A 24,179-nucleotide genomic window follows, 5' to 3' on the forward strand; every position below is an offset into this window, starting at 1 on the left:
TTATTCACTGTCATCAAGCGATCGAATCCCACTGTCACCAGTAATAGGGTTGTTGTAAATGGGGTCATCGCACTGATCATCTTCTAAGACAACAGTTATGGTATGTTCTGTATCACCATCCGCATGATTGTAATACGGAATGTCATTATCATCACATCTGTCCTCCTCTAAACAATCATCATGCCCACCAACATAATCGTCATCATTCCAATCAATAGTGTCATCTTCTACATAGTCATCTTACATCTTAATAGAGGCATCATCATCACTCGCGACCGTTGTAGTGTTGTTTGAGAATGGCAATGGACCCACTGTAGTCTCGGGTGATGGTTGCATTTGTTGGCAAGAACTGAGTATTGGTTCGATGCACATGCTGATCGGAATTGTGGAAACAGTATTTGTAGACACCTTGTGTGTGTACTGGGCTGCTCAAACTCATATGCATAAGTCGATTATGATCGCCATTGTTGTCAATTAGGGACTGCATGGTGTGGTATGCATGAAGCAGTATAAATGTAATTTAGGTGATTATTATGTTGGACAACTTGTTTATATGGCATAACATTTGTATGTCATTCCTTAACAGTCACAAACACTATAATTCCCCTCTCATCTCGCAGAATACTAGCTACATCTTCATCATCCCTACTAACTGAGCATGAAACCCCTACGACATGACTGAGCAATACATGTAGCTTGATTTCGTGATTTTGTGAGTTTACCCAAACAACATCTTTAACTAGCCTCATCAGGCCCTAAAAATGACAAATCACTTTCTACACCCCTTACTTATGTCTCACCACCCTTGTAAGTGTCATTGACCTAATAACCATCGCATATAATCATAAGTTTCATGTGAGACCCCAACCTCTATAGGCTTGTAACTAAGTATAGATGTAATAATACGAGCCAGGTGTAGTTTCGTTATTTTCTCTAATAAGCTTTCAAAAGAAAGTTTTATGATATTTTAAGGCCTAAATAGGTATAAGACTGCATAAATGACGTGTAATGATGAAAACATGAAGAAAATTAGAAATGACAATAATTTTCACGATAGGGGCAAAATGGTTATTTTTCACATCGAGTTAAAATTTTAAGTTTTTACGAACCCGAGTATGTTTAGACCATTATGGACCTTGTCCCAATGTCAAAAGAACAAAAAGATTGCATAAAAGATTGGAGGAGAGTAAGTTAATTGGTGGAGGGGGAATTTCATAATTTTAAGGGAATAGATAAATTTGGCCTATAAATATCTTGAATTTCCAACACCTTCTGGAAATTTCCAGTAGCTTGTCTTCTTCTTCCTTCTTCCCTCTCACGTTTCTTCAATTCCTCCGTGGGAGTTTTCTTCAAGCTTCCATAACTTTCTCTCTCTAACTTCAATTTTCATGCTTTTAGTGCACCCTTCCATAAACCCTTGTGCTATTTCATCCTCTCACTTTAAAACCCTTGATAAATCTCATTTCTGCACTTTCTCTCACTAGTTAGACGTTCTAGAGAGAGAAAGAGAGAATTATCCCATTGATTTGGAAGCAATTGGAAGAGAATTTGACTACAAAGGAGCCCTAAGGTTCTAAGGAAGCCCCATAATCTCATTTGGACAATTAAGAAAATTGGAGTCATCTAAAGGCTCTACAATCAATTGGTGAGTGGACTGCCTTCAAAACTTGTTTTGGGTAATATAATGTATTTGCCACCCATTTGAATGAATTATCAAGTTTTTCATAAAGACAAGTGCCTTGGGAACAAGCTTTTGCAAAATGGTTTTATATTGTGATATGTGATTGCTATGGATTCATGCACTATTGTAGTATGATGATATATAAATGTGTGTGTTGTGCATGATGAATGATATTGTGTATAATGACTGTAACCGTGTGTGTGCACGATGTAGGGGAATGCACATGCCGGTGATAAGGGTGGCATAAGAGATGGATGATGATAGTGCTCGTGTGCACGATGTGGGGGGATGTACACGATGGCACTGATTATGCACTATGTGGGGGGATGCACACGATGGTGCCGGCTATGTGCACGATGTGGGGTGATGTACATGAGCCGGGTATGATTATGATGATGTTGATGTATATCTATGTAATTATGCACATCTAAACTTATGAAATGAAAACTTATGAATGTGATATATGATTGACATATATGAGAAATTTGATACATTGCACTTTGGAAATTTTCATATGTTGCATGTTTATTTTGTTAGTTTAGAAGGATGGCCTTTTTGTTGAGTGAGGGAAAACTTTTCTCTTTTTGCTTTGTTTTCGCTAAAGCAAAATTCATTTTTATTGCAGCGAGAAACTCTCAAGTTTGAGAACCTTCATCAGAACTGGTTCTCGCTGCAGTGAGAATCTATTTCGCTGCAGCGAGATAGTCACTGTAGCTTCTTGCTGCAGCGAAAAAGAATCTCGTTACAACGAAAAACTCTCTTTTTCATCAGTTAAATTTCACTGCAGTGAGAAACCTTCTGTTTCTGGGTTACAATTTCACTGCAGCGAGATTCAATCTCGCTGTAGCGAAAAACCTTCTGTTTTGGTCTCCTATCTTGTCCAATTGCTACCCTATCTTTCATTTCTTTGCTACCATATCGGAGCATGGACTTCCAACATTAAGGATTAGATGAGTTAAGTTTAAAATTAGAAGGTTTAGTGAGAAACCCTCGGCCAGTTAAGAAACCCTCGTTCGGCTAATAACAAAATCCCAACGTCGCTGCAACGAAAATTCATTCTCGCTGCAGCTACATTGCAGCGAGAATGCCTTTTCGTTGCAGCAAAGATTCGTTGTCGTATTTGACTTGCTTGTGTAATATTGAAGCTTTCATTTTTCAAATGGTTCGTTATGTATGGGTTCATGATTTTCAAATGATTAATCATTTAAGGGCTTGATGAGGGGTTTTTAATATGAATGAAACTAAATTGCATTGTTTTGAAACAAGTGCATCATGATTTTTAAATTCTCCCTTGTTGTTGCTTGTTCCCTTCCTTGTTCACTCACTGGGTTTATACTCACCATTTTCAACTTCATGTTTTCAGATCACAAGGCAGTCGGTAAATAAGACGAGGTGTCCTTGTAGACTTGTACCCATCTTTTGGTAGGTGTCTCGACATTCAGTAGTTGTACATTCGTCCGAATCCCTTCGTTGGAAGTCGAGTATTCTTTTGTTATGTATAGACGAACTTAATGTAAATTATTGGAATACATGTTGTAGACAATGTTTTTCTATAATAAATAAGTAATGCCAATACGAGTTGATAATGTTTATTACTATTTTAATTTAAAGTTATAATTTGTGACTTAGCAATATTTGATGGAATAAAGAGTAGGATAAATAGATAGGCTTGCTTGGGCTTAATGGACTACGTCTATTAGGCCCTTGCGCCGGTCATGGTCCGAAATTTGGGTCGTGACACTTCACATTTGTCATGTCGCTGAAAATTTAACAAAAAATAAATGTTATAATCAATTTATCAAAACATGTCACACAATGCCTAAAACTTAATCATACAATGCTTACAACCTAGTCATATAATACCTAAAATCCAGTCATGCAATGCCTAAGTCACCAATTAAGTCACACGATACTTAAAAGGTAGTCTCACAATGCCTAAGTCATGCAATGCCTAAGTTACGCAATGCCTAAAACCAGAGATGCAATGATTAAGTCATGCAATGCCTAACAGTCAGTCTCGCAATGCCTAAAAGTCAGTCTCGCAATGTCTAAAAACTAGACTCATAATGCCTAAAAACTATTGACACATAACTAATTGATTTGCCTACTCCCAGCTAAGTTTAAGTTACCAAAGTCATACAGTGTTCTAATTTATAGATATGTCTAATCGATTTCAACTCCTCAACTTTGGGATTCTGTAAAATATAAACCAATAAACCCAAGAACAAAAAAAAAAAAACCTTGATGTCGTCTCTGCTCTTTTGAATGACGAGATAAAGTTAGATGGTGAGATAGACAATATTTGGTAAGAGAGAGAAATCGAGATTTAAATTTGAAATTTTTGTATGGATGGTAGGATAGAGAAAATCGAGACCATTTAATTTGTTTGAAATTGTTTAAAGAGCATTGTTGTTAAGTCATGCTAAAAATTGGATAAAAACAGTTAAAATTATAATGATGGTTATTTTTAAATTGGGTTTATGAGGAAGGTTATTTCTCATAGTTTCCTTAATAATAATATATATGGCTTGCAAAACCAGGTATTTAGAAACAGAATCAAGAATCCTCAACTCAATGAGCAATAACAATTTATTTGCAAACTACCTTGTGACTATAAAAATGGCTAGTTGGATCGCACTTGTAGAGTTGAGGTCCTTTCTTTTCATCAATACCCAAAATCATAGCAACTTCACCAAATAAAAAATAGAAGACAGGAAAGACATTAACTAGAGAATAGGGTAATATTAGTGATAATTACTTGAAACATATAGTAGCTTATGTATGCATGCATGTTTTAACAAACTTAAACTCAAAAAACTAAATCTACTATGACAGCACAAATGCAACTAACTAAAAAAAATTATATTAGTAACATTTTGAAGAATTATAAACTTACCAACTTTAAGAGGTCTCACATATGCATGTTGAGTATAAACTTCTGATTTGTCTACAACCTTAAATCAATAAAGCATGAGTTTAGCTATTAGTATACATCTAATTTCGTGAAATATATAAGCACACATTAATTAAGATAAACACAGTTGATTTAGAAAAGACATAGCACATATGAAGAAATTCTTAAATGGCATTTATGATAGAGACTTAAAATCAAGATGGAAGCACTACATCAAGTTAGGACCAGATTATAAACATGGACAAGAGCAACAAGTTTTGCAAGATGATTTGTTCGCAGGATAAAATCTAAATAACCAATGCATAATTTATAATTTTAATGTAAATGTTCATTGTGGACTACAATGTATAGAAAATTATAGTTCCCTCCAAGTCTTTGCATGTTATAAATCTTATAATATACACAAAAAGGCAAAACGAGGAAGAAGGTGTGAGGAAGAGAGAAGCTTAAGTGCACCTTATAGCTCCTCTAATAACTTCACCGGTTACAAAGTCCTTTAGAATACGGTGCCTTCTGGTTCCAATTCTTCCCTTACTTTGGTACCATGTTTCTATTTCAATCACATCACTCCTATACTACAAAATCAATATTTAACTGTCATTGGTGAGAGAATGATTAGTTGGCAAATTTGTTGAAAAAGACGTTAGCTATTGAGAAAACTGAAGAGCAAACAAAGAGAAGAAAAAAAGCCAAGAGGCTAATTAGAGAGGAAAAAAAAAGAGAAAAAAACTTGAAAGTCTAAAATTATCCTCCCATTTAAAGAAAAAATATGAAAATGTCCCCAACATTGCAAAAGAAAATTTAAAAATGCCCTCTACAAATAACCAAATATAGGCACCCGTTAATAATATTGAATATCGAAAATATCCTTCAAAAACTCAAAAATAACAATGCCATATGTTAGACTGTAGACTTCTATGCATGAGATTCATTATAAAGTAGATTGAAAGCCTGAAAATACCTTTCAAAAACTCAAAAATGACAACGCCACATGTCAGATTGTAAACTTCTCTATACATGAGATTTATTATATAGTAGATAGCTTATATTTGTATCTATAAAAGATAGAGATTAAGTTAGAAAATAATCGAATTTGAATTATTATACAACTAGAAACAGCTCTGCATGTTGCACGAGTTTGTAAAAATTTCCAAACAATTGATTGCCTTATGTATTAGCTGAACACTAATTTTTTTAATCAGAAAAATTGCAACAAAACACCAATGAAGGAGACATCCAAGCAAATGTTGTTCTTAACATTTTATATATACATAAATTGTATTTGTTACGATATATAGAAAGATTGCTATAAAATATAGTGAAAATGGTTAGCATTGGTTTGGATAACATTCTGTCAGTCCGAAGTAATTCATCATAGGAAAAAAAATTTGATAGAAGTGTTTATATCGTGCATAGTAAATAATAAAAACTAAATTGATAACTTCTGGTGAAGCTTCTCAAAATTCATCCATTTGTTCACATGCAATTGCGAAATACGATATCATATTCCCTGAATATACACATTATTGTTTGAAAAACATATCAAATTCAAAAACATGTTGGTTATGTTTAGACAAACATTGCCAACATCTTATTCCACATAACATTTAACAAAAATTTGGTTGCAGCATCAAGTAGAACTCTTCTGTTAAATTGTACATTGACATAACCATAATATGATAAACATGGTTATCCATTTTGTAATGTAAATGTATCTAATAAAAAATAAATATTTATAATAATATTATAAACTTATTGACAAAAGAATTACAATTCAATCATACATAAAAGCAAATGTTAAAAGTGACTTAATTTTTTTTTAAAAGGCAATTAAACTAATTTCATTACTCATAGAGATTTTACAAAAGTCTACCCATGTGTGGTAGAAGAAGCCAAGACATACAGGACCCTAAGCTTTCTGTCAAAGTCAAGGCCGCAAAAACCATCATGAAAACATGAAAAAATAAAATCAGGTTGCCAAGTAGATGAGGCCACCATCATGAGTATTTACAAGCTCCTTGTTCAAACCAAAAAAATCCAAGGACCACCATAGCGTCATCACACTACAACCCAACTCCATTTGCCTCGACAATTAGAGCCGTCCATCAAAAGCGTTAGTCAAAAACGGGATCGTTTGAAACTTAGTCAGCAATCAGACCAGCATCATCACTCCCTGCATCATTAATCTGTATAGCACTCTTAGACTAATCGACCTCTTCCAGCTGAACAGAACAATAACCTCCATCATCACAGCATCCTAAGGATAAGACGAACATCAGCACCCCAAGACAAGACAAATCCTCCCAAGAGGCTTCAATCCTATGAACAAACAAAAATATACATGCAGGAGAAGAAAATAAGTTAGTCATATGTCCAACTTTTTAGTGTTGTATCAAAAGTAATTTTTAATCTTTATACAACAAGTAGTATTAGTTAATATTCATCCACAATTCTAACATTTTAGTGTTATTTTTAATAAATAGTTTATATAAACACAAAGCAATATTTCTAATCCCACTCAAATAATTTTTTAATTGCAAATATTAACCACAAAAGAAAGAATAGAAATACAAAACTTACTCATATGTCCAAAATATCTATCTTGCAAATTTTTAGTTTGGATATTTTCTTTTCAGTTTGTGCCTCAATGATGGATTGATGAGCCTTGTTTTTGTTTGCTTAGTTACTGCAAAATTGTAAGAAAATAATATTAGATTTTTGTTGTATAAAGTATATGAGAATTTCAAAGGGACCACTGACCTTTTTTTCCATTAATTGTTATAAAACAATCTTAATAACTTAAATTATTTGAAAATGATGTTAATAAATATAGTGTTAAAAGTATGATAATATCCTATAGCATATTGAATAAATAAATGTGTCTCAAAACCAATAAAAAAATAATAAAATACTATAAATCAAAAGCATCGTATAGAGAATATAATACTTTATAATCGATACCAAAGAATATGATACAATATTGTAAACAAAAAATAACTAATGTGTTTAGCAAGGTAGCTATAAGATGCAGGAACTAAAGAAACACATGAACATAAACAGAACTTAGATTGATGTTTCAAAAACTTTTAAACTTGGTAGAAAAAGTAAGTAAAGATGCAGTCCATATGCCAATCACTGACTCTATCAAATATTGGTTATACTTTTAAGTAATTATTAGACTAATGAGCGAACAACTCAAATCAATACAATCTTCAATTTGTTAGTACAAAGACCATCTTAAAAGGTAAAAAAATAATACAACCTAAGCCTCAATAAACTTCGAATTTAGAATTGTGGAACCTCTTTTTTGAGCAGTATCTAGATTTCTTGATACTTCACAATTGAACAACAAAATATATAAAAGATAGAGTTGTCATCATGTCATGTCTTTATATTTCAACACATGATGAACATTCGCTAAGTATTATTGCCTATGTTTAGTAATGATGATTTGTCATTAAAAGAAAACTTTGCTAGTGAAAAATACAAAGCAACCAAAACATGTGGATGAAAAGTCTTCAAATAGATTAAAAATTACTCACCCACTGCTTATAACACTTCGGATTTTGAGTCAAACACCAAATAAAAACATCACAAACACCTGCAATACTATTAAAAATCAAATACTACACAAATAGATAAAAGTTATTTTTTGTACCACCTGACTTGTTGGTTTAAGATGTCATCGAAAAGCATTCTTGAAGAATTTACTTTTTACTTTCTCCAACAGCTTTTATAGCATATTTCAGTATCTTCTGAGCAATTTGTTCATTACTTTGCTTTTAGGAGAATCAACAAAGGTAACCTCTTTTAAGGTGAGATAAATAGCTTTAAACCTCTCAATTACCTAAATAATTAATATATTAGAAATCAAGCAGATCTCAATTTTCTAGAAACCTTATGATTGAGTCAAAAAAAATCATGCAAAAGATCGACCACAAAACCTACCTTAACTCGAGCTAAGGGTGCTGGAAATGCGATCCTCATCAAAAGCTTAAGAGTAGAAGGTGGCACTAGTCGCTTTCCCTTTCTAACAGCACCATTTACTAAAATAGGACAAGCTTTTGGAGAAGAAATTATTCTGATCTCAACAAATGAAACAAATTGGATCAAAAGGAATAGGGGAGGAAAAAAAGAAGTGTTGTCATAAATCAAAAAACATATATAAACTTACAATTAACGATAGACATTTTCAAATCCTAAAACCCTAAAATTTAAAAATGTAATAAACTTATTAAAAATAAATGTCATCCAACCTCTTTGCCAAATGTAAAATCAAGTTTCTAGACTGAGCATTACAACTTGACTTGCCATTCAACATTGGCAACAAAACATGTACCTGCATGTACAACCTTACTGCTAAATCTCTTTGAGTGGCCTGTGAAAAAAAAAATTCATGGTCAAAATTCATACCATAAAAGTGATTTGTACATGCAAAAACTTTATTTTCTTCAAGTTGTCAATACCCACATGAGCAATCATCCATGCAGTAATAAAAAGTTTATCTTATCCATGGTATTTTGGATTTTCAGTCATTGTTAGCACCAAATTGATCAAAATATCAAGTTTTTTTCTCAGCACCATTGCTAAAACCACAAATATAACAACCTGCAATTCCAGATTAGTTAATTAAACATGAATTGCTCCTGACCAACTGTTAACGTCAATTATCAAAGAAATATTTCAATTGTACTCACACAAAGTTATTTAGCATTCAAGTAACCCAAGATACAAAGAACATAGAGAAAAACCCAGAAAAATTCAACGAAGCCAAACCATGTTCACACGAAATAACTTGAAATTCCCAATGTCGTCAAGAAGCAAAAAAGGCAAATAACCCCAAATGCCAAAAGAACCTAGAGAGAGAAAAACGAAAAAGAAGGAAACCTAAAGGAGCATTTTAGAAAAAAGTAGGACGGAACGCATAAAGACTCCATTGAAAAAATAAGAAAACCCCAAAACACCCATCGACATTATCTAAAAAACACAAAACGCCCATAAGTTTTGCCTAAATTACCAAAGCACACTGACTTTATCTTTTAAAACCCTGAATTACCTTCCATTCAACAATCAATTTACAATGATAGGTGTCACAAACTACGGTCCTTCGTTTAAGTATGCGATAGTCCGTTCAAGACTTGAGTGGACACTTTCATGCAAGCCAACTAATAACTTGTTTATATCGTATCAAACATTAACAATAGTAACAAATTAGACTAAGGTAATGCACATTGAATCATAGGGCATACTAAATGCCATAAACATAACCATTGAGCCACAAAAAGGAAAATGTTTTATTAATATGAAAATGAGTACAAAGGGACCAAGACAAGCCATCGTCTGGCCATAAGGGTAGCCCTAGATGATTTGCTACAAATATACCTTTACTAGTGAGGTAGCCCAACAATCCGTCGACTACTCACCCCCTATAAAGAGTTTATGAGATTTTACAAGTATTTCACCAATAACCATTACAATGCTTGAGATGGGGACATCTCTTTGCTAAAGAGTCTTTCCTTTAAAGACTTAACAAGAATTTCTACAAATGTCACCAAGTGCCATTACAATGTTTGAAAGGGTGACATTTCCTTTGGAAGTACAAAAAACTTAAACTCCTAAGAAATTTTACACTATCATGGCCCTATACAAGGTTGGCTCATGACAACAAGTGTCACATTCTTAAGGCCCTTTGAGGGTTAAAATCATTGTACTTTAGATTGATTTTAAGGTTCAAAAATGATTTAAGGTTCTTAAAGTCTTTGTCACAGTCCCGTTTTGAGGCATAACAAATGTCGTACACCAATAAAGTATAATTCTACAAAAATGCAAGGTTCAAACATATGAATTTCATAGGACTAAATACACAAGTCAAAAATGTTTAAAAGTATAATTGTCCATACTTTAAATTTTCAATGGAATTTAAAAAAATATATAATTCAAACAAGGTTCAAAATAAAGCTCTTAAAAATCCTCAAAATCAAAACTTCAAAATTATGAAACTTTACTCTTTGAAATTCTCGCATGTTTGAGCAAATCATAACTTGTAAAAAAATGTTAAAAAATATCAATCTTGTAAAACACTTGAGCGCCATTACATTGATTAAATAAATCATTTATTAATGTTAAAGGATACTTCTTTTTCATAGTCATCTTGTTCAATTATTGATAACCGATGCACAATCTCTTATTGTCATCTTTCTTCTTCACAAACAATATTGGTATTTTCCATAAAGATACATTAAGTGCTTGTTTGACCTGACTTTTTTTCAACTTATTTACCTCTTAAAAGCAGAAGTTAGGCCAAATAGAAATTTTAAGAGGCTCTTAAAAAAATAGTTTTTTCTTAAAGAACGATTTTTAAAAAAAAAAAAGCTTTAAGAGAAATTTTTTAAAAAAACTCGAAAGATGAGCTTTTTCTTCCCTTTTTTTTTTAAACACATGAGAATTTTTATTTTTGTTCCAAAAATATCTTTATCTGTTAAAAATAATTCCAACATTACCCTAAAAAAAATACTTTTATGGTAATTTTAACCAAAATTAGAACTTATGAAAAAGACCTTACAAAAGTAAATTTATTAAACAATTTTAGTTTAATTTTAAAAGTTATTATTTTTCTTAAATATTTCATAATAACTTTTAAGTTAAAAAAAAGTCATATCAAATAGATTCTAAATCTAATAAAACTCTTATTAAAAAGCTCTTGTAATTGCTCTTTGACCTCTTTCGATTCCATAAGAGCCATACTATAAAGAGCCTTAGAAATAGGAATCTCTTCAATCATCAACTCCTTCATCCTAGTTTCTATCACAACATTTAAGTATCTTTTGCAACCACTTTGAACTAATCGTCGAGCTTGTAGAGCAAAAACAACTCGCAAAGGGGTATATACACCACTAACACAAAAATAAAAAGTTGTTTTCTCATGAATTTCAAATCAACCATTCTCTTTAGACAATTAACTTTAGCAAAAATGAGAAGATAATGAATCCACTCCCAAAATTACATTAAAATCTTACATATATAAAATATGTAAGTCTGCAAACAAATCTTTATTCTCAATTCTTACTACACACATCTTACAAAACTGATTTGAAACAATTTCACCTTTAATTGAAATGTCTACACATAGTTCATAATCCAAAAACAAACAAAGCAAAAACATATTTTTTTAACAAAAGTAAATGAAACAAAAGAATGAAAAACACTCGTACCCAATAAAACATGTGCATAAGTAAAGGCAAGTCAACTTATGCACGAACCTATATAATGGCACAAATAATTATTTTACTATATTTTATGTTATCATTATATAATAGGATTTTATAAGGTTGGGCTCGATTTTAGGAAAAAAAATTGATTAAATTGTCATTTTTTTGGTTTTCAAAAGCTAAACTGACTTGAATCAAATTTCAAATTTAGATAAGTTTGATTTCTCAATTTTTATGATTTAAATGTATTGATTTTTAAATATTTATAATTTATTTAATTAAATTTATAATAAAATTATTTATTCATATTAGATGAAAAGAAAAAAGCAATGTAAAGATTAATAGAAAATAATTCAATTTGGTTCGAATAATTTTAAATTTTTATTTTAAGAATCGAAAACCAATATATGTAATAAAAACTTGATCCAAGCAGAATTGAGTATTTATTCAATTTTCCATTTTATTTTATGAATTGATTTTTAAAAATTTTTTTACTTCACATTTATTGTCATAATTAAGGACCAAAAAGTTTAATGAACCGTATGATTTACAGCAATCATTGTGATTAACTTTTGCCATGTGTGTGATAATTATGATGAAAATGGGGCACACAATCACTATTAAGTCATTAAGCAAAGGATAAGCTCTGGTCAACAACAAATCTCCAATGCTCTCTTTTAACTAATCATCTACTACTAGTTTTTAAAAATCAATCTCAAAAGGTTTGGCATTATTTCATCATTTCCACATATTATAACAGAATCTACCTACAATAATTATATCTCTACATTATTATTATTATTATTATTAGCAAAAAAAAAAAATCTCAAATCTCAATGCATTTACTTTGCAAAGCAAGAATGTTCGGGTAGTTGCTTCTTTTAAATTTTTCCCAAATCTTTGCCTCATCATCACATGAAACATTTTGTCTAAAGGGCAAGTACCTACTCTATTTAAGGAAATAAGTTTGAATACTTATTCTTTTTAACTTTTTAATAATTTATTGAGAATTTTCTCTTACAAAATAATTGATTGATTATATTTAAAAAAATCTATGCATATATGTTGTCGAAAGATTTGATTTTGTGATTACGTTTCAAAAAATCTATACAAACTCATATAAATCGAGTGATAAAATAAGTTGCAATGCATGTACGTTGTCACAAAATTTAATTTTTGTTCAACATTATGTGGGTAAATGATGAATAATAATAATAATAATAATAAACGTAGAAAGAAACATGAAGTATTCAATATGTTCATTGTTGTTTCTATTCAAAATAGCAAGTGCCAATATAATAATGGACAAATAAAATATTGAAACACTATTTTTTTTTAATTAATAGAAGAAGATTAAATTACACTAAAATGTTTCCAAATAGCCTTAAATACATTCCACAACTTAAAACCCTTGATTGAGTTCCAAAGAAGACGCCAAACAGAAACTTACACCTTTTTATAATTATCAATTATTCATTTGCAATAATAAATCGCACGGATTCATGATTAATAAATACGAGTTTTTTATAAATTTTTAGTGAATTTTAACACAATTCATATGATTTGATAGTATAATCATAAAAAAATTGTAATAATTCATAACATAATTTTCATTGGTTTGTGTTTTAAATTTTTTTTTATCAAAAATATAAATAAATAATTAGTATGTTGAAATTGTAAAATGGGAACTGAGAAGAAAAGTCATGGAGTTAGTGGATTTTGGAATGGAAAAAAATGAAAACCCAAAACACTAAGAGTGCACAGAGGGAGATGCGAAGACAAGAAATGAAGATGAAATTGGCAATTGGACCACATGGCTTCTATTGTAGTCAGGTAAATACAATTGACCCACTCTAACATCTCAATGAACGTACTCCTCAACATGCAACAACAAAAAATCAAAAAAAAAAAAAAAAAAAGAAACTCACCACCCCACTCACCAACATTAAAAAATAAATAAATAAATAAATAAATAAAGCATACACTCCATGGACACTCTTCATTTTGCTCCCTCCTAGTTATATTTGGATCAATTCTAAAGAAAGACCCATTAAAGAATATTCTCAATATTTTTGTATTAAATTCTGATTTTCTTGTTTCTGTGTTTCTTTTTCTTAAGTGGCTTCCCCCTTCACTCTCCATTTCTCTCTCTCTGTGTACACTCAAAATAAATACATACATACATACATACATACATACATGTAAATATATATAAAATATTAGCATTTTAATAAAAAAGTAGTTATACTAAATAATATAGAAATAGTTACTAGTGTTATACAAAGGGAAAGGGGAGGAGAGGAAAGGAGACAGAGCTTTGTTTGAAGAAGTGGGAAGAAAAAGGAAAAATCAATTTATTTTTTTTTTTAAGAAGATGAGCGGTGGGGGGTTTAGGGTTTCATCAATCCCAAACAGCGTGAGGAAAACGATCCAAAACATAAAGGAGATCACGGGTAATCATAGTGAAGATGAGATTTATGCAATGCTTAAAGAATGTTCTATGGATCCCAATGAAACCGCTCAGAGGCTCCTCCTTCAGGGTACTCTTTCTCTTTCACTTCTCCTTTGAACTCCCTTTCTGTCTAAATTTTCCATTTTTTTGGGATTTTTTCAATGGGGCAGCTTTTTTTGGGTGTTCGCTAAAATGGGTTTGATTTTTTTTTTTTGGGTTTTTGATGTGTTGCTGTGATCTGTGGTTTTTCGAGTTTATCTTTGATGTTAATATCATTTTTGGTGATTTGGGTTTTGATGTCGGGGACTGTACTGGGTTATTTTTTAGTATTTATTTATTCTTTTGGGTGTGATGAGTTTGTAGTGTTCATAAGATTAATTAGATTTTGATTTGATTTGTATGTTCGTTTTGTTTTTTTTCTCATTTTTTTATTCCTTTATATATTTGGAAATGTCAAGCTTTGATTTTTGATTTTTTCTTTGCAAATTACGTGATTATTGGCTCTCGGATTTCTTTTCTGAGAGTTTGTTAAGGATTTAAAGTGTTTGTGTGATCGTTACAAGAAAAGGAATTTAGCTCTAGAAATGGGGTTTTTATTAAATTGATTGTTAAATGGTCATGTTTGCAGCAAATTTTATCTCTCCAAGCTCATGTTTTAGTTATTCCCGCTTTCAGTTCATATTTTAGGACATTATTAATCTGTTGGTTGTTTTATGAAGCTATCATTTTCTGTTATTAGTTCTGAAAAGATTTCCAGTTTCAATATTCTAACTTTCTTGTACTTCCTTCACATTATCTTATTCTTAGGCTTAGCTACTAAATATGGCGTTTACTGTTGTAATACTAATTCACATTCTAGCAAATTGTGAAATGGTATGCCTGCTTGATGAAGCTTTTCGTTAGCATTCAATGCCACATCTAGTGCTTTGAGGAAGTTTAATGTGATGATATGCATCTGTGAAAGGCTGTGGCTTATTAACCCTGAGGAATTTACTGTTTTAGTTATTGGTTTAACCACTATATCAAGACTTGTTAGTTAGTGTTTCCAATGTTTTTGTTATTGTTGGATGATTATTTTGTCTGTTTTTGTTCCAAACTTATTCAAATGTTGATGTTTGTGGTCGCTTCAATTTGGTATCAAATTGAGCATTGATATCGTATTATGGCCTTTTATGTGCTGTAAGCTTATCAGTTTTCTCTATTTCATATCAGTTATGGCATGATTCTGAGCAAACAACTGTCAGATATATGTGGTTTTCAGCCTAGTTAATATCTACGTGACTGCTAGATTCTGATATATTACCATTTTAATGGGTTCCAATCTTTGTGAAAGCTTGACTATCATGTGTTTAGTAGGGTTTCATTTTTTTTTTCTTTCAAATAGATGACAAATTTTAATGTTCCCTCAGATCCTTTTCGTGAGGTCAAAAGAAAACGTGACAGGAAAAAAGAGGTAAGAGATTCTACTGCAAACTTTGTAGGTGTTTACTCTTTTTTTTCCTGAATTTCTGCAAGTTTTGCATTTTTTTTTTGGCAATGTTGAACCCTCTTATTATCAAGAATTGGTTAAGAAAAGTTGCAATGGTATTATATGATGAGTAAGCAAGCTTACATTTAAGTAGGTGATGGAGGGTTAGAGGCTTAGATAACTAGCACCTACTTTTGTTTTACCCATAGCCAATTGCTTTTCCTTAAGGTTGCTCTGGCAGCTGGAGAGTTTGGGGTGAGAAGTGCTGCGGATGTATAGGGTTGGTTGGCAACAGGAGGACAAAAGGATAAGGAGGGAGTACAAAAGTTAACATGGCCTATGATGTGAAGAAAGTTTGAGGTGCCATAATTTTATTTATCTACATGCTCGTTTGTTTGTTGTGAGATGAGGGTGTTGGGAGCAGAGACTAGTTGGAAGTAGTTTGTTATATTTCATGTAGAGAGTATGATAAAGAGTTTGTTTTCCTTTTTGATTGCTTCTGATTCAGATTTATCCTTTTCGGTTAATGTGTGTTTACTTCTCATTGTTGCAGAGTTTGAACAACAAAGAGTCTGCAGAGCCTCGGTGGAGATCTGGTTCACAGGGAAGGGGAAGTAGGGGTGGCCGGGGGAACTTCTCTCCTCGTTACACAGCACCTGGTAAACAGAAATTTTGGAACAAAAATTTGTTAAGATTATTGTTCTTTAAATACTGTCAGGCCTCTGAAATAATGAGTTGATTGTGCTGCATGAACTTTTGTTTGTTTCAGCCATGTACTAATTTAGTACCAGATCAATGAACAAGCTGCCAATTTTTGTTTTGCACATGTTTTCTTATCCCCGGCCCTTGCGTTTTGTTGAGTTTTGTATCAGATGCAGTTTCTATTACTAGCTTGTGTGGTGCTGATATGGTGGTTGTTGACTTGCTGTTGTCATTATATCTTTGCAATTCTCTAAGTTTGATATATGAAATGGTCATGATAGCTGTGCTAGATTTTAATATTTTTTTTTTGCATCATTGTCAGCAATTGTGCTTACTGTAATTGCCGCTTGTTTATCTTGGCAGAGGCTGGTGGCTCCAAGAGTTCTGGTTCTGGGAGAGATAATGGAACCAATCAAGTTGGAGAGAAAGGCAGTTGTCAATCCTTGTCAACCTCTCAGGAGACAAAACTTAAAGAATCTACTCTGGTAGCCAGGTGGCTACAATTTACAGATCTGCTATCGTTTTTAATTTTCAATTTTTTATTAGTGTCTACTGATGAAAATATGGCTTAAATTCAGTCAGTTTGTTGATTACATTTTTATATTATGTTTTATAGCCCTGTACCTGTCATGGCCAATGGTCCTACTGGTGTAGTGGCTGAAATCTCCTCTTCACGTTCAAGAAATGCTGCAAAACAACCTGAAGAAAATTCATCCGTTGGCAACAATGAGCTTGGGACTGCACCATCCCCTGTTGATGCAATAAACAAACCCACCATTGCATTTGGAAGTGGGGACATAAGCGGGCAGCCTACAGCAAGCTCTAGTGACTGCTCCACATTGACTATTCCAGTGTCTTCATCAGCAATCTGCTTCTCATCTTCGGACCCTGTACTAGTTCCATCTTGTGATTCTCGGCTCCCTGGCACTTTGGGCACAATCAAACGCGAAGTGGGAAGCCACCGGGCTTTCACTGAACCAAATGTCCCTACTGACAACAATTTAGCTTCTGGTCAGGATTTTGAAAAATTTAATCAGTTTTGGAGAACTTTTATTCTGTGTACTGATCAATCTGATTAGTTTTTTTTATGACTTATAGCAGCTACTGAGATTAGTAGCTCTTTCATGCAAGGAAAGATGCCAGGCAAATCCTCAGGAGTAGTGAAAAATTCGCTGAGTGAGTCTTCCCAACCTTCATCGACATCAACCTATGGTGGTTCTTCAGGGAGTCGGCCGTCATCCAACTATAGTGCCCGCTCACAACAAATACTTGGCCCTCAGAAAGGTATTGGAATGAATATTCGATTGATCAATGCTGTTTCAAAACCTTTTATGTATTGGTCATAGTTGATGAGGCTTGATATGGGTTTCTCTTTGATTTTATGAAACTTAATCGGATAGAAACAGAGAAACATTGTGGAGTTTGTGCTATAAACCTTTCTCCCAATACATAGAGAATGAGAGAAAGAAGATACTGATGTGCTTATGTGCTTTTACTAGATTCTACATAGATGCTTAGGTTGTCTAGATCTAACCTAGGTATGAAGGTCTATCGGTTTTGTCCTTGATGTGTTCCTTTGAAGACTGCCTCTAGACTTTGGAGAGGCATTTATGTAACTTTATATATACTAGGAAGATTAACTTCAATGTTGGCACAAGTTTGCTTGACAACTGATGTTTTTCAGACTCAATATATTGCCCCTTATTATTGAAATCTATAACTATCTTTGGTTAGTAGATATTGCTAACCTTTTTCCTTTAAGCAAGATAGATTTCAGTAGTATGTTTGTTGTGAGTTTTGAATGAAAATAATCATTATAACTCAGAACGATGGGTGATTCCAATTCACCCTTTTCTTGGAAAAAAAAAAAAAAAAAACTCAGAAGGATGGGTGAAGAGTCTTAAGTAAACAAAAAGTAGCCCCCTTAAATAACTGTGTAACTGTGAGAAAGGATAAAAGGACAGTTTTTTAAGCTTAAGATGTAGGATCTTTAAAACAAGTTTGCTTGATTTTTGTTCTTTACATGTTGCTTGCTAATGGTTGGATCACTTTCAAAGAAAATATTTGCTATTGGAACAGTTTTTGGCTGATACTGACAAATGCTTGGACCACTTAATACAATGTTCTTACCTAAAGATAGTTGAAAGTCTTGCTAAAGGTATGCAAATAAGTATTAATTCCCTCTATGTCATCAACAGTTGGTTCTAATAAGGAGTGGAAACCTAAGCCAATCAGCTCTAATGCTGGGCAAGGTTCTGGAACAGCTGGTGCATCTGAAGTTCCTACTATTTCACTTGAAGCCAATGCTCAGTCTCAGCCTGTTTCAAGTATTCTTGATTCAGAAGAAGCAACTTCAAAATTGCAGAAGAAGCTGGAAGAGTTACATCTCCCACAACGGCAACATGTTATAATTCCAAACCATATCCATGTCCCTGAATCTGAAAGATCCAAGCTGAGTTTTGGAAGTTTTGATGCTTGTTTTGGAGTAACTTCGACCTATGTTGGTGTTCAGGAGAGCGATAAGAGTTCTACACCTTTGTCTGAAACTTCACAGGACGTTGATGAAACTGCAGAGGAACAGGCTTCAAGGTTTGTTATAATAAGATCACAATGGAGTAGTTTTTGACTTCTCTTCTAAGCAATGTTGACCTTTTTTTTTTCTACAATAAGCAATGCTAATTTTTCTAGGGATCATAATCTTGCTATTATTTGGTGTGCTTTGTATGCTTGGCTCTTGTTTTTATTTACTTGTTGTGTTGCTGATTCCCAGCAATCAAAATTCATTGGCAACTGCTGAAGAAGGAGATTACACTGATCATCCACCATCACCTGCACATGCACCTGAAAATATGTCTGGTGAGGGTGATGTCTCTAGTTCCGTTCCAGAGTATAATGAAAACAAGCAGGAGAATGCATTGTTCTCTGGAGGTCACCAATACTCTGTGGTCCATACATCTCCTAACTACAGTTTTGGTATTGTGCCTCCAATATTATCACCGTTTGAAAACTCTGAATCTCAAGCACGTGAAGTTTCTCGCCTTCCAAGCTTTGTTGTAAGCATCCAACACCTTCTTTTCTTTAATATATGCTTCTCTATTGATATGTCTATATCCTATTCAAACTTAATTTCTTTTAGCATAGTTTATATGTAAAAATTAGTGGAAAAATTTATATGTTAAATAGTTTATGTTATATTCTCAGTTTGAGTTTGGCTTTTGGTCATTGGGCTGATTACTATATTCTAAAGTAGTGTTTCAATAAAGTCAATTGCAATTGTGCCAGGTGTTGGCTCTAAAACTACTTTTGTTATTAAATGCTTTAATGTTTAGGTTCAACAACCATTTGATCCAGCAACTTATTATGCCCAATTCTACCGTTCAAGTGTTGATAATGATGGTCGTGTTTCTCCCTTTCCTTCTCCTGGAGTTGCCACAAAATACAATGGAAATGTTGCGGTACTGCCTCCACAGACTTCTCAGTCTCCTCAAGAGGTTTGCAGAGATTAAGCACCTCACATAATATTTTAGATTGAAAAACTGACTATTTTATTAAAATATCTAGTTGTTGGATAAGTTATTGAATTTGTTATTATTTGAATGAGCGTATTGCTTCCTTTTCTGATCTACTAATTTATTTGAGCTATGCAAATCATATTATATAATATACCAAAGTTGCTATTGTTGGCACTGTTCGCGTAACAGTGTCAACAAAGCTTATTTTACTTTGCTTTAGGCCTTTGGCTGCTTCAAATTGGGCATCTAGGTCTGTTGCCATAAACCTTCTAGGATACTTCTTGAAGCCAATGTTTTTAATGGATATGATTAGAGTTAGACTTTTTAAAGGGATAATTCAGGGGAAATCACTTCGTAAAAGGATGAAACAACTGAACAAACCCCTGATTTTGTGTTGGGAAAAGTAGGATTGAGTGACAATCTCAACTAGAAAGGAATATAATGAGCAGAAATTGACCTTTTCCTTATTGTTGATTTTTATACTGAGTTGTATGGCTTATTTCCATGTACTTGATTATATTATATATTGTATGAAAAGAAATCAAATATATATAAACTTATTTTTCATAAATCAAAATTAAAAATGCATCCAGACACAGAAATTAAATACAAAACTATTTATTCCAGTACACATTCATCTGTGCTAATTTCCATTAATCACTCACATTTAACCACATAAGCTAGGAGATTACCTGCAGAATCTTGTGGGGGGAATAAAAGTTGAAATTGGTAACCTTGAACAAGAACAAACCCTTTTTTTACAATGATTCTCTCAGATTCTCAACTGGTAGAGAATACACATTTAATTATCTACCCCTTATTTTATTTATATTTCATTTTTAAAATTGATAAAAATCTAAATTATTTTCCATCAGATTGTCAGAGCAAAGTGTGGGGTAATACTGCTAGTGTTACTTTAATGTTGGAGAACATATTATATGGTCTAATTAAATAGTGCTTGAATTTTTAACCATTTTGCTGGCTGGACAAGGATTAAACCTGTCTGCTCACCGTAGTGATACCTTAGATTGGCTGTTTTTCTTTCTCACGTTAAGCTTTTGATTTAAAACAGGTTCATTTCATTCAGACAAATTTTTCTTGAATTTTGTTCTGTTGCTTGAACTTTTAGTTGCTGCAAGTATTGGTAGGGTGAAGTAGGTACTCAACTTTTGAACATTCTAGAGTGATGAATCTGTGCTCTCCTACTTGGCTACTAGATTTATAAGCATCACATGTATGGATGTTCGTTATTGATGAGGTAGGTGGTTGTGTATAGCAACAATAGCCTGCTAATTCTTTGGAGCTTCCTTGGCAGAGCTGAAGTGGGACTTAGTGAAACCCATTTTGGTGTCCAGAAATGATTGTCGGCTGGGGCAGTTGACTACTTGTATACTTCATCTTGCTTTGAAGCATTACATGCATTACATGCTAACACTGATTTATCATCTGCTTTTTCCACTGGACACATCCAAACTCAACACATGCATATCGCATATATATTAAATTAAGTACTGTTGGAATTTGGAGCTTATCTGCATCTGTTGGCAGGGTGGAAACTCTTTGGTACTGACTACGGCAAGTCCAACTCCTCTAGTGACTCAAGCTGCTGGGCTGATGCAAAGTTCTATCTCTGTAACTCAGCAACCAGTCCCTGTCTACCGCTCACCAGCTGGGGTGCATTTACCACATTATCCTCCAAACTACATTCAGTATGCCCCCTTTTACTCCCCTTTCTATGTTCCTTCTCCTGCCATCCACCAATTTATAAACAATGGCGCATTTCCTCAACAACCTCAAGCTGGTGCTGTTTATCCTTCTGCGCCAGCGGTGCCTACTACAGGAGTCAAATTTTCGCTTCCTCAATTTAAACCTGGAAGTAATACAGCAAATTCTACTCATATTGGAATGCCAAGTGCTTATGGGCCATATGGCTCTTCCCCAGCAGGTTATAATCCCAGTTCTACTGCAACAGCTGGGAACTCAACAACAAATGAGGATCTTGGTGCATCTCAGTTCAAGGAAAGCAATGTCTACATCACCGGGCAGCAGGTTGGCAACGTATCCCCATTTCTGTCTTTTACTATGATTGATTCATCATTTTATTTCTTAAAAAAGTATTTATAACATAAGATGAGAATGTAAGAAACAATAATTTCGATAGTGGCTTGTAGGTTCATGTCCCAATTTCATCCAGTGTTTGGGGTTTCTTTTTCTTTTTTTATATATAGAATCTAGTTTTCTTTTCATAGTAATGGTTATATGTATCTTAAAAATCCTTTATATTATGCAAGTATTTACTGTCAAACTAGCCATAGATTGTGTGATGGCCTTTGTGGTAGTGTTGGGATTTCGCGGGGGTGGGGTTGGGTTGGCGCAGTAGATTTTTGCAGCAGGGAAATTTGGGTGCCTGGGTGGTGTTTGAATCATGTATATGACATTGGATGATTTTTCTACTCTTTTTTCCATCTCCTTACATTTCAGTTTCCAGAAGCCTGCGAATGTCAATGGACTTCTTGTTTTTCTGTTTGTTCCAGTATAGGGGTCTCTATGGCGAAGTTGATGCTGAATTTCTGCTTCATAATCGGAGGGGGGGGGGGGGGGGGGGTGCAGTAGTTTTTTGCAACAGGGAAATTTGGGTGCCTGGGTGGTGTTTGAGTCATGTATATGACATTGGATGATTTTTCTACTCTTTTTCCATCTGCTTACATTTCAGTTTTCAGAAGCCTGCAAATGTCAATGGACTTCTTGTTTTTCAATTTGTTCCAGTATAGGGGTCTCTGTGGCAAAGTTGATACTTAATTTCTGCTTCATTATCAGCATAAATCTATATTCTTGATGGATCCAAGACGATGCTGCACTGATGCACAAAATTTGTGTTAACTTAATGCCTAATGATGATGATCATGTTCCCATCAGTTGATTTGATTGTTTGTTATTGTTCTACATAGTACAGTTACCTGCTCCTTTCTATTCTAAGCATTCAGATATGTTGTTTGTTGCTTGCTAACAGTTTTTTTTTTTTTATAATTGGGGGAGGGGGGATTCGAACCCTACTCTTTAGGCAGGGGGATTATGCACCAACCAATGAGACAAATGCTTGGGTGCAAAAGGGAAAACATATGACAAAAATGGAATATCAATAAAATTTTATATTGATATAGATGCTTAATTTTATCCCTTTTAAAGCTGAAGAAGCTTGCTGTCTGTTGTGATGTGAATGAACATAGGTTTGGGAAATAATGTCATTTGGCATTTACCATTCTTGACTAATTTATTAGTTTCTTTTTAATTTTTAAAAATTTTTTTTTTCCTTCTGGGATGATTGTTTCACGTTTTTGCTTTCCTGCAGAGTGAAGGTTCAGCTGTATGGATTGCTCCTCCTGGTCGAGACATGTCCAGCCTGCCAGCAAGTTCATTCTATAGCCTTCCCCCACAGGGTCAGAATGTAACTTTTGCTCCAACACAGGTTGCTCCTGGCTCCTTTGCTGGTATCTATCATCCACAAGCAGTAACGGCAGCAGCTGTTCATCCTCTTCTACAACAGGCTCAGACTATGGCTGGAGCTGTTGATATGGTGGGACCTGCTGCCGGTGTCTATCAGCAGCCTCAACATGCGCAGATGAACTGGCCTAGTAACTATTAAAACAGTGATAAATATGTTCGTTTTTGTAAACCAACCAAACAAGACATGCAATGTCCAATCTGGGGTATTTTTGGGAACTCCAACAGGTTTGAATGGAGGGGAGCACCAAGAAGATACAACATTGGCCAGAGTTGAGAGTGTAAATCTGTTTGAGGAGGCTGGGAAAAAATTGCCAAAAGTATCTTCTGTTTGCTTGGGTTGAGGGCATAAAGGATGCAGTTCGCCTGTAACTGATATTTGACCATTTAAAGTTAGTGAAGGTAGGCATGTGCAGGTCTTTCTCTTGCTATATGATGTTACCAATTTTCCTTTTCATAGTTTTAAGCTTATGCCCCTCATTTTTTCTTTTGAAGTTTTTGAACTCTTAGATCTACTATCTGAGTGCTGAGAATCTTTTCCATTCTTTTTCTATTTATTTGAGGTTTTTTTAGGAGTATTGGAAGGTAAGATTTGGGTTGGTGGAAAATTCTTTCCAATTCCTTTCTTCTTATCTTTCCTCTGTCTTACCTGTAAAGTGAATTTTGATAGCAAGAAAAGGATGTACTGAACTGTTGTAATTGGTATAAGCGATTAAGCAAAGGCGAACAGTTTCAATTGTT

At 33.5% G+C, this 24,179-nt stretch overlaps 1 protein-coding gene and 1 pseudogene across 3 annotated transcripts; one reads left to right on the forward strand and one right to left on the reverse strand.

Annotated features, from left to right (window-relative positions):
- On the reverse strand, window positions 1-9,179 carry LOC18612508 (uncharacterized; annotated as a pseudogene).
- A 4,779-nt stretch (window positions 9,180-13,958) lies between these two features.
- On the forward strand, window positions 13,959-24,179 carry LOC18612509 (flocculation protein (DUF1296)). 3 transcript variants are annotated; one of them, XM_088808560.1, is made up of 12 exons: window positions 13,959-14,343; window positions 15,665-15,708; window positions 16,277-16,382; window positions 16,789-16,918; window positions 17,042-17,436; window positions 17,524-17,709; window positions 18,624-19,014; window positions 19,196-19,478; window positions 19,755-19,916; window positions 21,486-21,986; window positions 23,287-23,569; window positions 23,667-24,179. In XM_088808560.1, the coding sequence occupies exons 1-12, from the start codon at window positions 14,178-14,180 to the stop codon at window positions 23,780-23,782; spliced, it is 2,763 nt and encodes a 920-aa protein (XP_088664686.1). In that variant the 5' UTR covers window positions 13,959-14,177; the 3' UTR covers window positions 23,783-24,179. The 3 variants fall into 3 exon arrangements, with proteins under 3 accessions (XP_088664686.1, XP_007049405.3, XP_017969338.2); XM_007049343.3 differs by having other exon boundaries at window positions 13,960-14,343; window positions 19,755-19,880; window positions 23,287-23,722; XM_018113849.2 differs by having other exon boundaries at window positions 13,962-14,343; window positions 17,527-17,709; window positions 23,287-23,722.

Source organism: Theobroma cacao, chromosome 1 (genome assembly GCF_053813885.1).
Source record: "Theobroma cacao isolate CCN51 chromosome 1, ASM5381388v1, whole genome shotgun sequence".
Taxonomy (NCBI): Eukaryota; Viridiplantae; Streptophyta; class Magnoliopsida; order Malvales; family Malvaceae; genus Theobroma; species Theobroma cacao.